Raw genomic sequence first — 15,934 nt, 5'->3', positions numbered from 1 at the left:
TGATTATTTTTTCCACCAATACAAATTTGGCCGTGTTGATAACAACCTTTTTCGTGGCGTGTCAAATTTACAGCACTTTTATTTTCATTTTAGAGGGACTTGAAGTACTCTGCATTATTGCTCATTAACAGCCTGTATTTATTTATTTATTATGCTCCTCATGGGTACAATTCACGTAAAAACTGAGTGTAATTCTGAGATCTAGCAGCGAGGCTAATCAGCTCAAGAACAATAAAAAGGTTCTGGCTAATTCCCCATCATAGATTTGCAAGATAAGCTACTCTAAAGATTTAGATGAAGGACTTTTTTCACGTCGTCAGCATTTTTCCCTGCTGTATGAACATAGCGGGGATTTCTCTACGCATCATGTTATAAGTCACTGTTGTCTTTTGGTTCAAGTGCCAAAAGGCCTTACACATTTTATAGCAGTTTAGTTCTTTACACTCTGCAGACAGTCAAATTAGTAAGAACATAATCATAATTTTTATGGTCAAAGGAAAGCAAGCGGAGCCAAGGAGAGAATTGCTTAGACATACAAGAACTTTGGGAAATTATGACTTGGCACTTCAATATTTAATATAATCTGACTCTTTTGCAAAAACTGTTTTCAGGCCTTTGGCTGTAAGTCTGCCTGGACTGTTCTACGACTACACAAAACTTTAATCATCTATTCCCTCAGATGATGTTTTATTTCACAATGCAATATGTGCCCCTTGAACAAGGCACATATTACAATATGGAGATATATGTACAGTAATAAACACCAAAGCACCAACACATATTAGAGGCGGCCTCTTGATACCTGAAGATGAAGATGAAGAGCATGAGCAGCATACAGAAGGTTGCCACGTTATCCATAGTCTTCATCAGAACCACAAGCTGACGCCTCAGGGCAGGCATGAACCTGACCAGCTTAATGACCCGCAGCAGTCTGAAGGTCCTCAGCACCGACAAGCCGCCATCCGCCTGACCGATGATCTCACACACACTGCAGTGCGCCGAACGGCCGTTTGGTTGGGTGTTTGAGAAAAGGATGTCAAAACGTTGAGGATGACTAGTGGTAAAACCGCTAAGTCTTCACAGATTCAATTTGAAGGTGTAAAATATCAGCCTGCGGTCTTATAGTTGACACATGCAAACACAGTAGCAACAATCTCATTTAAACGTCGCTAAGAGATGGGCACACCTGATGATGACGATGATGCCGTCGAAGATGTTATAGGGGTTCCTCAGGTACTCAAAGAAGCCAAAGGCTGTCAGCTTGAGGATCATCTCCAGGGTGAACATGCTGGTGAAAACTATGTTGCAGATCTCCAGCACGTTAGTTAGTTCCTCTGGCTGGGGAAAAGATACACAACAAAACTCGAAATGAAGAATGCGTGGATGAGGAAAGTGGAGCTTGAGAGGATATTGTTGGATGATAATGATCAGCCTTATCCAATCCATCCATCCATCAGGTAAACTTTCACAATGCTAAACTGCAATGGAAAAGATATGTCCAGTTTTTATGTATTTTTATTCAGGTTTCTGTTATGTGAACTGCGTTTACCTTTTCTGTCTACATTGCAGTCTTGCAGTTTTATACCACTACTGACTCTAACCACTATATTGAACATTTGAGTGCCAGTTTTTCTTATGGTTCACATTTAGCGTTGATTGACACCCCAGATTTTGTAGTCGTTGCTAAAGCCATGACGGTTCAGTGGGCCCCAGCTCTAATCGATGGCGCGGCCATCTTTCTCAGACAGTCGTAAATTGAAGATGTCTAAACTGAGCGTGAACGTGTGTATTTGTTGAATGTGCAAGACGCCCATCACAAACATCCTCAGATACCGCGGACCTCCAGTGTCCAAGTTAGCGGGCAAAAAAGCCGACAAGCTGCGCCAAAGTTGGCGGACCATGTCAGGGAAAAAGTACTCACTCACACACCTCCATCCACCCCTTTAATCCGCTTTTTCTCCCAATCTATCTTCATCCCCTCCAGCTCCCTAACTCTCCTTTTCCTTCCTTTTTTCCAAGTCTCATTATCAAGGAGACCCATCTCTTCTAAATCAATATCCTCCCGTCGATCACAGAGAGAGAGAAAGGTGGTAGGAGGGGTCAAGGCGAGAGGAGAGGAGAGAAAAACTGTTGGAAGCAATTCAGTCTAAATGCAATGAGCTCAGTTGTGCCAATAATGTTGCTATGAAAAAAAAGTCTACAGAGACTACTGAGCACCATAGAAGCTGATCCATTTATCTGAAAACTGTTTGATAACACATCTGGAATGTTCCAAGCTCTATAAACATGCACTCTAGCCAAATAGGACACATTGCCAAAGTCATGTCCCCTGTTGGTTTGTGACTGCTGAATTTTGGCTAATGGCATGTTGATTTTTGCATTTAGAAAGACAAAGCCAGAAACTAGGCTCCATTGCAATAAAACACACATTCACTTTTGCCATCATCCACATTATGACAAAGCCTTAAATTTTGAGGTGAATATCAATGATGAAGCAGAGGTGGAACTCCAAAGTCTAATATGCCAGTCTATTTTTTACAAAAATGCTTTGATGGATTAATAGAGTTACTGCATGCATCGCTTAAGACTCAACGCAAGGATTTAAATATTTCATGACATTGTGAAAAATAACAATCTAAAATTGAACAGAGGTATTAATTAGTGCAGGTATTTAGAACTGAACTGCAGCATAAAGTGAGGAATTTCTGATACAGTAATTTGCCTGACTCACAACAAAATAAAGGTCGCCAAATGTTAGAAATAACTGACAAGGTGACTGTATGAAAAAAACAAAACCAACACCACAGCTAAGTGCAAAGCAAGCAGTATCGGTTCACATCGTTTCCGCACAAAGCACACATCATGTCCACACAGATTAACATATTTTTCTTTTTTTTATGCTTAAAATGTGTTTATCTTTATATAAAGAAGTAATCCTCACACAATGGGGCACGGGGTGATGCCACCTCAGGGAAAAGGCTTTGTTTTTGTCATTAAAAGAATAATTGCATTAAAATAAGAATTTATTTCTTTTCTAGGGACTCTGATGCACTTGTTTTTTTCTGTTTTAGCTGTAATATAAACACGATAAAAAATAATACATGTACAATTTTTACAGATAATAATCTTATATATTGTCAGTGCGTTGAGTGGGGGGGCTTCAAATATAAGCACTGATATAAAGGAACATGTTGTATTTTGTCTATAACTAATCCAAAAATTATTATTTATGTACATCACATGGGCTCAAAGCTCAGGTTATGACCAATTGTGGCCAACCTATTTTAATGGGTCATGTGTGTTTCGTCATGTGACGTTCGCAAGCTGAGCTGTGATTGGTTGATACCTGACATGATGTCATTTTCAGTCAACGGCAAGAGTTGAAACATTTTCAAAGGTAATAATTGTACATAAACATAAGTTATCACATTAAGCGCAGACAAAATATAATCTTTTAGGGGGGAAATGAGTAGATCCATTCTTGGGTGCCTATTTTAAATGAGAGTGGACCTACAATGGCCTCACTGTTTATGTTAGAAGGCGGAAGGCTCAAGGAGGCCGACAAAAGCATCTGCGAGCGCGCACGCGAATGCATGCGCTTGCACATATGCCTACTTTGAAATTCGCACGCACAAACACGCGGGAAAATCAAGACGAAAAATGCTGTGTAACCGGCGTCTGTCTCACTCTTCCCACCCGCTTCCTCCTCCCGTCAGCCTCCGTTTATTTTTAGAGTCTTCAGAGACGAGAGAAAGCAACTATGCCGTACACTGTCAAAGAGTGCGGGGGTGGACGGGAAAGAGAGGCAGAGGCGAGGAGACGGAGAGAGTCAGAGAGAAGCCAAGGCACTTGGGGTAAAGCAGGAAGGAAGGATGGCAGGAAGGAAAATTGCTAGGAAGGCAGGAAGTGGGCTAAGCAGCATGCGAAGGGATTCTTGGAGAAAATAATTAGAAACGGTAGCAAGGGTGGGAGGAGGCGAGAAATACAAAAAAAAAAAACCTTCAAAATCTGTTTATCCAAACAAATTTCAAGTGAATGCTATTCTACACGGCCGCGTCACGTGTTTGCTCCTTGGCAGCTTCTCCCTCACGTGCCCTCACACACCTGACTTGGCTGCCGCTCAGAAGCGCCACTGATGTTCAAAGCCAGCATGTCTGTCGCCCGGCTAAATGTTTACACCTCTGTTAGGGAGCGTCCTGGCAGTCAAGCTTCCCTCCCACGCTATCACTAAAGCACACACTCGGGGTCAAGTCCACGTTCTATTGGTAGCGCTTCAACGGCGATGAGCTGATCATCAGCTCCTCTGCCGGAATTGGGAAGTTAGACTAATTAAGACTTATTTTTGAAAACATTCAAACGGCTGGTTTGTGTCATCTTTTTCCCAGCTAAACAGATCAAATTCAAACTCAAGGTAATCCCTTTAGAGACACAAAAATACAGCAAAGACTGATTTTGACTTGCACATTGAAATCTGCTGGGCCTCATTTGCGTTAATGATGTTAATAATGTGTTGCGATTTAGTATTTATAAACAGAATTTCATTGATATGTAACACATGAGACTTACTGGAAATTACAAAGTTGGAAAACGGTGACAATGTGCTCAAGAGACTGGATAAATAACAAAAACTTGCATATAATTTACGGCTATTGTACTGAGAAAGTTTTGTTCAAACGTTTTTTTAAAATTCTTTTAAACCCCCAAATTCATGAATAAGCATTTTCTTAAAAAAATTGGTTGTCAAGTATGCAGACACACTTGTCATAGAAACCAATGTGAATTGATTTCAGTTGTCCAGTTCAATCCAATAACACTGTCATTAAAAGAAAACGACTTCATAAAATAAATAGCACTGGTGTAAACAACATACCAAATTCAGAACGGATTTGAGAAAAATCCCTTCACTCCACTTAAATTTAAATGTCATTTCTATTTTAACACTTGATTCATTGAATAACAAAGTAATCAACATATTATAAAAAAAATATTCATAAATTGCACCCTACAATAAGCTTTACTGTCTAAAAAGAAATCGTTTGACAATATGAATTACATTGAAATTATGTTGTGATGACGTTATGACAAAACATTTAAGGAACTGTTAACCATTTCATACAATGTTGCCCCGTCAACTAATGAAATAAACAATCACTACATAAACGGTTTGAATTCATTATTTTTAAATAATCACATCCTTAACCCTTTGAGTGCTGTCACTATAAAAAATGTCAATGGAAACTTTATTGCAATGCACCATCACTGTCAATCGCCAACACCTACATTTTTTTTTAATGGCAATGGGTGAAGAAAAGATTTGTGAAAATTAAAAAAAGCAACAGCTATGATCTGTCTGATTACTTGAAATTGGCTGGCAGGTTCTCTTTAAAAAAAAAAAAAAAAGCCTGTCATTAAAGTTAAAGTTTATCCACATTTCCACCTGAAAGAAAAAGCAGAAAAAGCACCGCATGTATGCACGACTGATCAGCCAATGTCTTACCTGATTGTGATGTTCGATGCCCATACTGATGGTGTTGATGAGAATCGCAATCATAATGCCCCTGCTGAAGTACTTGCTTTCCACGATGCCCCATAGTTTTCTTCTGATTTCATCCCACACATCCTTGCAGTGTCCAAAACAGCTTCTTTTCTTTTCCTTCTTCTCATAAGCATCACCCCGTTCTTCTAAGTGGTTCTCTACCTTGTCAGTCTCATTCACAGCATCCGCCTCCTCCTCGTCTCCACTGGCGCCGTCTCCGGTGGTCCTCGGGCCCTCTTCCAGCGCCAAAGTGCACAAAGGGCAGTCCTGTGGATTCTGAGGCACAGCCAGGCTTATGGAGTTTTCCAGAGGCTGGAACTCGTGCTCTTGCTTGCTTTGGTGTGGACAGTGGGAGACTGTGGACATGTGGACGAATAAAGTCAAAAACGGAGCGTAGAATATAACCTAGCTAGATGAAATTCGACTGGTATCATTTACACTCCTATCCTAAGACTCCAGAAATAAAAAACTACAAAATACTTAAAAACGGTACTTGTAGACTTGTAAGGTATTTTATACGTACTTTACCTGGCAGTCATACATTTAAAATCAAGGAAATAAAACCATTTTTGTCACAGATAAGTCACATTGGACTATAAAAAAAATAATTATTTTCGACGCATGGTTGGGTTATTTTTTAAAAAAGCTCTTTTTAGTATAGGCACCCCCACTAGTTTAAACATAGAATTCCGATTGTTACAATACATCATTATAATATAATATTATATTATACATATTATTATACATAATATTGCACATGTTTAGGTGGCAAAAATCAACCTGTTTTTAGGGGGTAGCCATTTCCACTTGCTATCGACTGAAAATGACCTCACTGTTACTCAGGTAAGGACCGATAATGGGTCATCTGCTTTCATAGTTGGGTAATATGACATTTGACAACCGTTTGGAATGTATATCATCCGACCCTAAAAATGTGCACACGCCGCTACCTAGAAATGGAGGCTCTCCCAATGAGCGCAGCCTACTTGTAACACCAGCGCATGTCAATTTGAATTCCCCGAGCCGAGAAAATCGTACTCACATTTCGGATGCCTGGAGTGATGCCTCTCTCCGTTCTGATTGACTCCTCCCCTCCTGTTGCCCCTACCTCCACCAGCAGGCGGGGGCTTGCCCCTCAGCGTGTAGTAGAGAGCCGCCGATCTCCTCCTGGCCTTGCGCAGGATGTGGCAGACCAGCTGGAAGATCTCCTCGTAGCAATCGCCCGGTTCGGCCATGCTGGCCAGGGTGGACGAGGACAGGCACTGCGCCCTCTGCTCCTGCATCAGCTGGTGCTCCCTCTGCTTGGTCTCTGAGAATTGAGTGGCGATGACCACTAGGCAAAGGTTGATCATGAAGAAGGAACCGATCTGCATGGATGTGAGCGATGGAGAAAGAGAATACTTTCAAAAGAGGGAAGTACACCCAACGCGACATTTGGTGAATCTGACAAGTAACTCCAGCCAAACAAAGCTCTTGGTGCGGAAATAAAGAGAGTTGTTTTCACGCACTCGCTGATTCTCATGAAGTACGTCAATCTGCCTGTAGAAATGTTAGCACACATGCTAAAGGTCTCAGAGGGCCGACTTTCTACCAAGTCGAGGCTGATTGGAGCAGACAGACACAACCAACACATGCCCAAAGCACACTTCCGAGTTGGAACTTACATTTCAACTTTCGTGCTTATCGTGGTCGCTACAAAAGATGTTTTGTTATTTTTCTTCCTTTATAATTCCTTTAATAATGTTTATGGTTCCGTCAATTATCCTCCCCAAAACAGAACTCACGGTGTTCATGAAGAAAAGATTTAAACAAGCAACTTGCCACTCGGAAGGGTGGTGACCATGCCCGTATGAATTTTTGCCAATTCTGGGACATACTGTGCAAACTAATAAATGCGTCATAGAAAAGCAAAACAACAACTGTGCATTTTCATTACTGTCTGTTTTTAGGAATAAAACCACTGCCTAATTTCTCACTGTGATATTGCATTTTTATTTTAATCATTATGGTGGTAATTAGAGAGACGCGTATTTTTCAACTTTCTTCACCTGCTTAACCTTTTAATTGTCTTTTGTGTGAGAATGGTATTTACTGTATTTATTCACACGTAAGAATTTTTCTAAGCTTGCCTTCAGACTATTCGGGTACAGCTAGTCATATCCTTCTGAGGCCCAGGGTGTTCATTTATGTCCACTTTTGTGTTCATTCTGTCGAGGCAAGACGGCAGTTAACAGAACAGCAGAAAAACATCTGAGACATCATTGGAAAGGCCTGAATCTCCTCTACTTAGTACTTAGTAAGATAGCTGGGTCAAAAGATGCGGAAAAACAAACACAAATGTCCACTATATTGGACACAAATGAAAAGTCAAAACCTGGGCCCAAAACACTAATGTATACTCACATACTGTAAATCCTTTCTCGCAATGATATTGTCCAACAGAGTGCTATACGCGCATAAAAAGGTCAAACGGGATAACTTGTAAATTTCCACCAGTAATAAAATTAAAAATAAAAGATGTAATAGGTGGTAGAAGACCTGAAGGGAGCTTTCTCAATATATGTGTGTGAGTGCAGGTGTTTGTGTGGAGGTAGCACGGGAGGCAAGCTACATCTGTGGCCCGTGGGTCAAACAGTTCTGCAGGTGTGTGGGGCTTTGATTCCCCTCCAGCCACGTGTGTGTATGTGCGTGTGTGATGTGCATTTGATCTGATCATAGACAGCTTTCTGCATAATTAGAGAGGGCAGTCCAGTATCAGCATTCAGAGGATCACTGTATTATGCATGCTAGCACCCTCACAAACACACACACACATGCAGACACAAATTAAGATGGCAGGCTTTGTTTGCAGCTGATTGTTTTTGCGCTTTCCTGCAGCTGCTGTCACATGCATTTATGTCTAAACTTCTACACACACACTTCCTAATAATTGCCACCTTGTCGCAGATCAAAACGACTTACAGCCATTTACTCTTTAAACGGATGCACAGGCCGACACTTAAAAGTACACGTAATTTAGGAAATCAAGTGCTGAAAAAAAGGAATGATGATGCATTTGATACTCTAGGGGTGAAGTTTCTTTTTTGGGGTGTTCGATTTGGGAAGCCGTGCAAGGAAGCCCAAGGCAACCTCATTTGTATTAAGGGATCATTTAGCATTTAGGTTGGTTCTGTGTTTATCTTACTTTGATATACTCGGAAAGTCATTGAGTACAAATACAATTCAACTTATCATCTTTTTTTTTTTTTTTTTTACCATTAGGTAAATCTTACTATAAGTTTCTTTGGGACACATATTCAAAACAAAGACAGATTGGGTATCTTCTCATCTGAATTTGAAGACAAATGATTCATTTTGGGGTTATTTGAGTCAAGGTCTTAGGGTGAGTTATTAAAACTCTCAGGAATTGTTTTAGATTTTGAATGTTTCTTGAATTACAGTTAGCATTTCATTGCAGCAGATCTCAGATGGATGTACGAGTAGGTGGTGGTGGTGGGAGGGGGTGGTGTTAAGAGGCACCACATGTTTCTTTTCAAATAACAAAATGTGTCTAAATAAAAGAAAACACGTTTTTTTTTAGAATTTTTCTCAGAAATCTTTAGGTGAGATGAGAGATTAATTACCTCAATTAATTACAAATCCTAATCGATTAACCTCATTTTTTAATCTCTTGACAGCAGTACTTACAATGATGAGTAAGATGAAGTAGATGAAGTTGTAGAAGGAGTGGGCATCCATTACGTAATACATGATCTCTACCCAGCCTTCCAGAGTGATCACCTATGAGGAAACATTATAATGACATAACCATGAACCGTGTAATAAAACAAGCCTTTAAGAACAGTCACTGTACAGAAAGTAATGACGTAACCTACCTGAAAAATGACAATCCAAGCGTAGACGATGTTGTCGAAGTTGATCGCACCTTTGTGAGGGTTGGTGCTGCCCGTGTGGCAGCGGGTGTAATACTGGTGCCAGTTGACGCACAGGCCCACGGCGTCACCAGCACCGCTGCCGTTCACCATGGGCTCGGGATTGAGACCCAGAGCTTGTCTGTGCAGCGCGTCCTCCTTGTCCAGGCAGCATGTCTGGCCTCCCTGTCGCCTCGCGGGAACATCGGAACATGACATGATGCCGTTGTCAGATGCCAGCGAGCAGATGAAGGGGCGCTCGTCATCCTCCTCGGGTCGGTAGTATGGAGGTGGCGGGGTCATTCCCGATGAGCTGAGAAAATAAATGTAAAAACAGAGGCTTATTGAAATTTGCTATTTATTTTTATTTGTAGTATTTCAGTTTTGCTGTTTAATATCTTGGGGTTCATCTTTCGAAGGAAAGCAGTATTCAGAAAGGGGAAATGTGAGAAAAGAGGGAAACCGCCTGACCTGGCAATGAACTTGCCAACTAGGTCGAAAGCTAATAAAGCAAAGCAAAGGCATGCTGACAAGTGTGGAATACAGGTGGAGGATCATGAGTGGGGTCAGTACATGACAAAAGCCTGAAGAGAAATCGTCCATCATTTAGCGCCGCGGAATATCTCCGGTACTGGAACTTATTTTTGAAAATTTCAACCAACTCAGAAAGCCCTTCTTCTATAAATAACATGGCAACATTTATTGTCCTGTAATTGGTCTTGATCAGTATGGTTTTAAAAAAGCAACAACAAAAATCAATCAGCTGAATAATGTTCATTCTTTGTTAAGAATTAGGACTACAAAAAAGAAGATCAAGATTCAGAACTGATGCTGAATTAGCAACAGTTTTGCTTGATTGTCATTGGTTTTCAATTTTTAATTGATTGTTTTTCAAAAAATAAAAAACTTAAGTAACATTACAGTATTACAAACTATTACAATTATTACAAAAGTCATGCAGCAAACCTAGCAGCTATGGCTAACATTAGCTTGTCTACAGCGCTAACGCTAGTTTAGTATTGCTAGCGATGATATTTTGTTGAAGCTGTATAACATTCTCTTGTTAATCACAATTAAAGAATTTCATATCTTTACAATCATGGAAAAACAACAGCAATATAATAATTCAGATATGTGAGAAACTGTTCCAAAGATAGTCCGGTTCCACTGCAGCAGAGGACCTCATTTGACCGGGGTTGTAACACGGCGATAATCCCACATAACCCTTTGAGATCAAGTGTGGGATTCTAATAAGCGATGAGATTATTGCTCAAAGGGGCTTGCAAATGTGTAATGGAAATGGAATGCCCTGCAATCTTCACATTTTCTTCCACTGTGTACATACTTTGTCAGGTTTATTGAGAGTGTTCTAGCACGGAAATAGCCATTGCTAAGCTAATAGACCAAATGACAAGCACAAAATTGTCACTTGCTTCCTTTAAGCAGCAGACAACAGATTGTTTAATCATGTAAACTAAGTCGTGTGGAAAGTGAATATGATACTATGTAAGCGTGTGTGCCCGAGCATGAAATCAGTGGAAAAGTAGATTATACCCTCACCCATTGACAACCTCTTAAGCAGCCAGGCAGCGAGTGTCGTTAGCTACTCGTTGCGTTATAACTCTGAAATATGAATCTGAATGATTGCTACTACCCGAAGCAACCCAGTAGTACCATCTCCCATAAGTGTCACTTTAAATGAGCACATACTAAAATGCTCTTTTTCACACCATGGCCGCCTCGGGTTTATGCCCTATAACACGCTCACTTCAAGGAAGGTGGTCATGTCCAAGAATCTATAATACGGCCATCACTGACACCTGAAGGACCCTCAACCTTATCCTGATTAGGTTTCAGAGGACAAAAGATGTACTCAAGATTTATGGCCATACCTATAACGTGCACACATCTTTTCAGTTGCGCTCAAACACTTCTGTGTAGTTTTTATGGTGAGCAAAGTTCTCTGTATTGGAGTTATAGCTAAGCATTGTTAATGTATGGAAGCGTGAAGCTGCCAATATGAGGAAAAACATGTTTTGATCTGCAAACTTGGTCAAATATGCTTGTACATAGGCTTGACTATATTTGTAGGCTAAATGCTAAAACCAGCATTTTTCAAATAGCTTTAATATTAAATAATATTTGTCCCCAAAAATAATCAACGTACAGTGTCGGACCTGTTCTCAAGAAGAAATAATAACTATTTGTCCACAAAAAAATATATAAACCATAAAGCATCCTGTTTTGGGATTACAGTCGAGATCTGTTCACAAACCTTTACCTTTACCGTTACCTTTATTAATAAATATCTGTCCACAAAGAAAAAATATCAACAAAAAGTGTCAGACCTGTTTTCAAAAATAAATAGTTATACATAAATATTTGTCCACGGCAAAGAATTGAACATAAAGCTTCCTCTTTTCGGATCATAGTAGAGATTTAAAGAATTCAGTAATTATTTTCAAAGTATTTCTTGTTTGTTGTAAAATCTCGAGTACCCCTTCAAGTTCCTTCAAGTACCCCTAGGGGTACCGTAGCCCCATTTGGGAACCACTGCCCTATTTATGCAAATATTTCAAAACTAATTTGGTAAAATCACAAAACATGCAGAAAATGTTAGAAGACACTAAAACCATTTGTGTCCCATACTGTGTTCATTTTGTCTCAGTAAGGGAGTTAACTGCTTCTTACCCTAACACATGAGGCATCATTGGAAAGGCCAGGATGTCCTCTTCTGAATACATTAAGTACAAAGAAGACTAAGCTCAAATGAGTCAAAAGATATCAAAAGGACACAAAAGAACCTAGTGGGTCTCAGGAGGAAATTGCGCCATTTTTATTACCCTGGATTAAACAAATGAAGTACTGTAACTTGATCATGACAAAAAGAAAAAAAAAAGCCTTGGGTATAATCAAAAATGGCTGTCTGGTCCGAAACCGCCTGCATCTCATTTACATGGTGGTATTTTTGTTGTTTCTCTCCTTCCTCTCGCATCCTCTTTCTTTCATTTTTGGTGTGCTTGAAGAGAGGCTCGCTGAAGGCAAAGAGCGCGCGCACACACCAGCAATTCTACGCGCTATGAATAGGTGCCCATGGGTGTGCACGCCTACATGAGCGGCAATGCATTTGCTGCATTGGCAGCTGGGGGATGCGCCAATTTCAAGCGTGCCGCTTGCATCACAACTGTAGCGGAACCATTTGTTAACAACAGCCTGTGGCCTTACAGTTCTTACCAATCAATGATGCTCTGGTGAAAACAATGCGTTTTATGCTTGCCAAGCAGATGACTTTCTCCGCTCCATCCTGGATGCCTGATGCGCAGCATAGCGATTGCGCTAATGAGACTGGGACTCGAAGAACAAAAGAAAAACAGAGAGACGCCTCTGTCAAAGTACGAGAGCATGAATGAAGGCTGTTGCCACCCCGCCGGTGTGTCTGCAATGCGCAGCGTGGCCGTGACAAAAGTCTGGCATCACATTGAGAACACACCTGCTGGAGGAGAGCAAGCTGCAGAGAGGGATCAAGGAGTAGCAGCTGTCAAATTTTGTCAAATGAGAAGGAGGAATCATTGGCAAAAGTTGATATGAGGACATACGGCAGAGATTTGGTGCACCTGCATAATCTAAGTGGATCAAACAAGAGCACTGTCTAAAGTTTTGATAAGAATGCAAAGGGCAGGTTGCTATTACTAATGCCTAATAGGATGTGAAAAGCCATGTATTCGGTTCAAAAAGGCCTGTGGCTAGGGCCCGGGTAAAAAAAAGGTCAGAGTTCAAGCAAAGTCAAAATGGCATTGAACCCTTAGCTTCTTTAACTTAAAATCAAAACAATGTTAAAAAAAAACAAAGTTTAAAGTGATGCCTTCTGCATCTCATCAAATCTGCAGGTTGCTTATTTTTTGTTTTTTTAAATGATTATATTTGTTCTTGCTGAAGCTAATTTTTGTTAGCTGGTAAAACCAAATATTTTAAGCGCGCGGTAGGCTGATAAGAAAGAAACAGCAAGCTTTGACACTCATGGTCAGTTCAGCCAATCAGTTGGCTTTTTTAAGTTTCGTTTGAAGAACTTTTGCCTGAGTGGATACAAATATTTTGCAAGTCCAATGGTTGAGTTCGAGTCAAGTCCGAGTCAAACGCCAAGGACTTTGTGTCAAATACAAAGTCAACCAAAAACGTCAACCGGTAATGAATACACAGATGCAGCCACTATCACAATCTAAACAACAGAAATGGTGTAAAGACCATTAAATTAAGAAAATAACTGCAGACTATGACCAGTGGAGTATTTCAGAGATTAACCTCATTTAATTTAAACCAAAGGTCGGCAACAGTCAGTTCAGGCTAATTAACCAAAAATAATGGCTAGTGTTGTTTTTATTAATATCAGCTGTGGATAATCAAAAAGGATATGGAACCTTTTGTTACTGATCACATAAGGTGACAACTATTTAAGTTGAAATTGCTCGGTGAGAAATTGTCAGAACGTCAGTCGCTTTTCCGAGTTCGACTTCCGTGTCCTGTTTGCTCCTGGGTTCAAATTATTTTCCTCACATGACCAAACTAAATGATTGGCAGATGCTCATCTACCACCATGTATTCTATGTAACGTTACACCGAAGGGTATTTACATATCACTGAGGTTACAAAGACTACAAAACAGCCCAAACACAATTCAAGTATAGAAAATAAATGAACAAGTGACGAGCACTTCAAGATTCAAGTTTTACAAAAGGGTTACCGAATAAACTTTGCTATGTATTGATATTTCATTATTATTACATAGGCATTACACTACACAGCTTTGTTCTATGTGTACAGTAGAACACAGTAGAAAACTTTGATACAAATGGTGACAAAGTAGGACATCTATTTGAAGAGAGAAAGGAGGGAGCACAGTCTGGAAGGCGTGAGACGAGAATATGAAAGGACAGAAGGTGTCAGATGGCAAAGTGATTGCTGCACTTGACTGTGACACTCCATTGTTGCCTCTCAGGGAGGCAACATTAGCTCTTAGCATAATAGCGCTCAAGTGCTAAGTCACTAGCACCTTTCTAATTAAGCACTCAAGCGCACTCTCTCCTGCAGGTTTCAATTACATGCAAAATTACGTTTCTCCTATCCTAATAGCGCATCTACTGCAATTGAAAAGTCCACACTGGTCAGCAAATGTATATGAAGAAAAAGGAAAAACTCACTACAGTATTGTACAATGAACAAAACAAAACAAAAAAACACCTCTTAAGCCGAATGAAGCGCGACAAAAATGGGCTGGTTCAAGATACCTCATTAAAAAACTGAAGAGTTTTCTCTCCAGTAAATTTCAGCACTTAACTTTAAGAGGACAGGCCTCGGCGTATGGGCGGATACAAATCACCGTTTCTATTTTGCTATTGTCATTAGTAAGACTCGCTGTATCTGCAATACCACAAAACAAACAAAGGAAGCTGCAATGCTATCTTCTAGCAACGTTAGAAAAATAACATAAGCCCATGGGGTATACGGAATGCATTTTTGCATTGGTTGCCGCATGAAAACGAGCCAAGAAAATGAGAGCCATGTAATCAAAGCCTCAGCCACGCAAGGTGAATGTCAGTGTGACACAGACGGGCGGCAGGCGTGTTGGCGTGTTGTGAATAAGTAGGCATGCAGCTGCAAACTAATCTTATTCTTAGAAGGCAAGGACAAGGTTGGGAGAAAACAAACAAACCGATGGAATGAAAACAAGGAAAGATTTTTGTAATTCAGGTAAAAAATATTACAATGAATTGCACTTAACTTGCTACCATCTCTCTATTGCTTGATTCGATAAAAAAAATTGGGCTTTAAACAACAAAGATTAGCTTACAGGGTGAAATTCTCCTCCAGGTAACAGCGATTCCGAAGTAGCCCCGCCCACAGCTGCACGCCAATGATTCCAAAGATGAAGAAGACAAAGAAGCAGAGCAGGAGAACGTTGCCCAACATGGGTAGAGTGTCCAGCAACAGGTTGACCAGGATACGCATACCTGCAGGTAAAATTCGAAGCATATTAAAATTCACATAAAACATAACAACAACACTTGACTGTGATGATTGCACATCAGTAACCGAAAGTAACCGAGCTCATTGCGTACGCATGATGATCTAAATGCAACGCTGGCCTTATCCGCAGCCCCGAAGAAGCTTGTTTTACCTGAGTAAAATCTTGGAATTAACCTAGAAGGTGGAATGTAAAAGACTGTTGTGTTTTCTTTTGTTCTTTCAAACTTGAATTATTCTATTCATTCAACCCAAAAATAAAAGACATAATTGGAAAGTACAAGGGTAGGTCAAATGAGTCAAATGATATAGACCGAAAACATATGTTGACTACAACGAACACAATTGATTATGTTGAATCTCGGAGAATATAATGTGAGTAAGAGACCACATATTAATCTGATTAGACTTAAAATGAGTCTGAAAAACGTTCATCCAAAAATATATGCTGAATCATATAGACGTGATA

The 15,934-nt window shown here is 40.2% G+C and overlaps 1 protein-coding gene across 4 annotated transcripts in view; it reads right to left on the bottom strand.

Moving 5' to 3' along the window:
- The window catches only part of LOC148410621 (voltage-dependent T-type calcium channel subunit alpha-1I-like), a 72,824-nt gene that overhangs the window by 37,134 nt on the left and 19,756 nt on the right, over nucleotides 1–15,934 (bottom strand). For all 4 annotated transcript variants that reach the window (XM_088436601.1, XM_088436599.1, XM_088436600.1 and 1 more), the window contains exons 4-10: nucleotides 15,293–15,452; nucleotides 9,412–9,760; nucleotides 9,224–9,316; nucleotides 6,579–6,903; nucleotides 5,498–5,892; nucleotides 1,187–1,338; nucleotides 803–988 (exon numbers count right to left, since the gene is read on the bottom strand). In XM_088436601.1, coding sequence (XP_088292727.1) covers nucleotides 803–988; nucleotides 1,187–1,338; nucleotides 5,498–5,892; nucleotides 6,579–6,903; nucleotides 9,224–9,316; nucleotides 9,412–9,760; nucleotides 15,293–15,452 — 1,660 coding nt within the window. The remainder of the gene's footprint in view (nucleotides 1–802; nucleotides 989–1,186; nucleotides 1,339–5,497; nucleotides 5,893–6,578; nucleotides 6,904–9,223; nucleotides 9,317–9,411; nucleotides 9,761–15,292; nucleotides 15,453–15,934) is intronic.

The sequence above is a fragment of the Hippichthys cyanospilos genome, chromosome 16, assembly GCF_059441005.1.
Source record: "Hippichthys cyanospilos isolate Australia breed blue-spotted pipefish chromosome 16, RoL_Hcya_1.0, whole genome shotgun sequence".
NCBI classification, from domain to species: domain Eukaryota; kingdom Metazoa; phylum Chordata; class Actinopteri; order Syngnathiformes; family Syngnathidae; genus Hippichthys; species Hippichthys cyanospilos.
The sequence above is the reverse complement of the archived record's forward strand: the minus strand, read 5'-3'. Positions and strand labels throughout refer to the sequence as shown.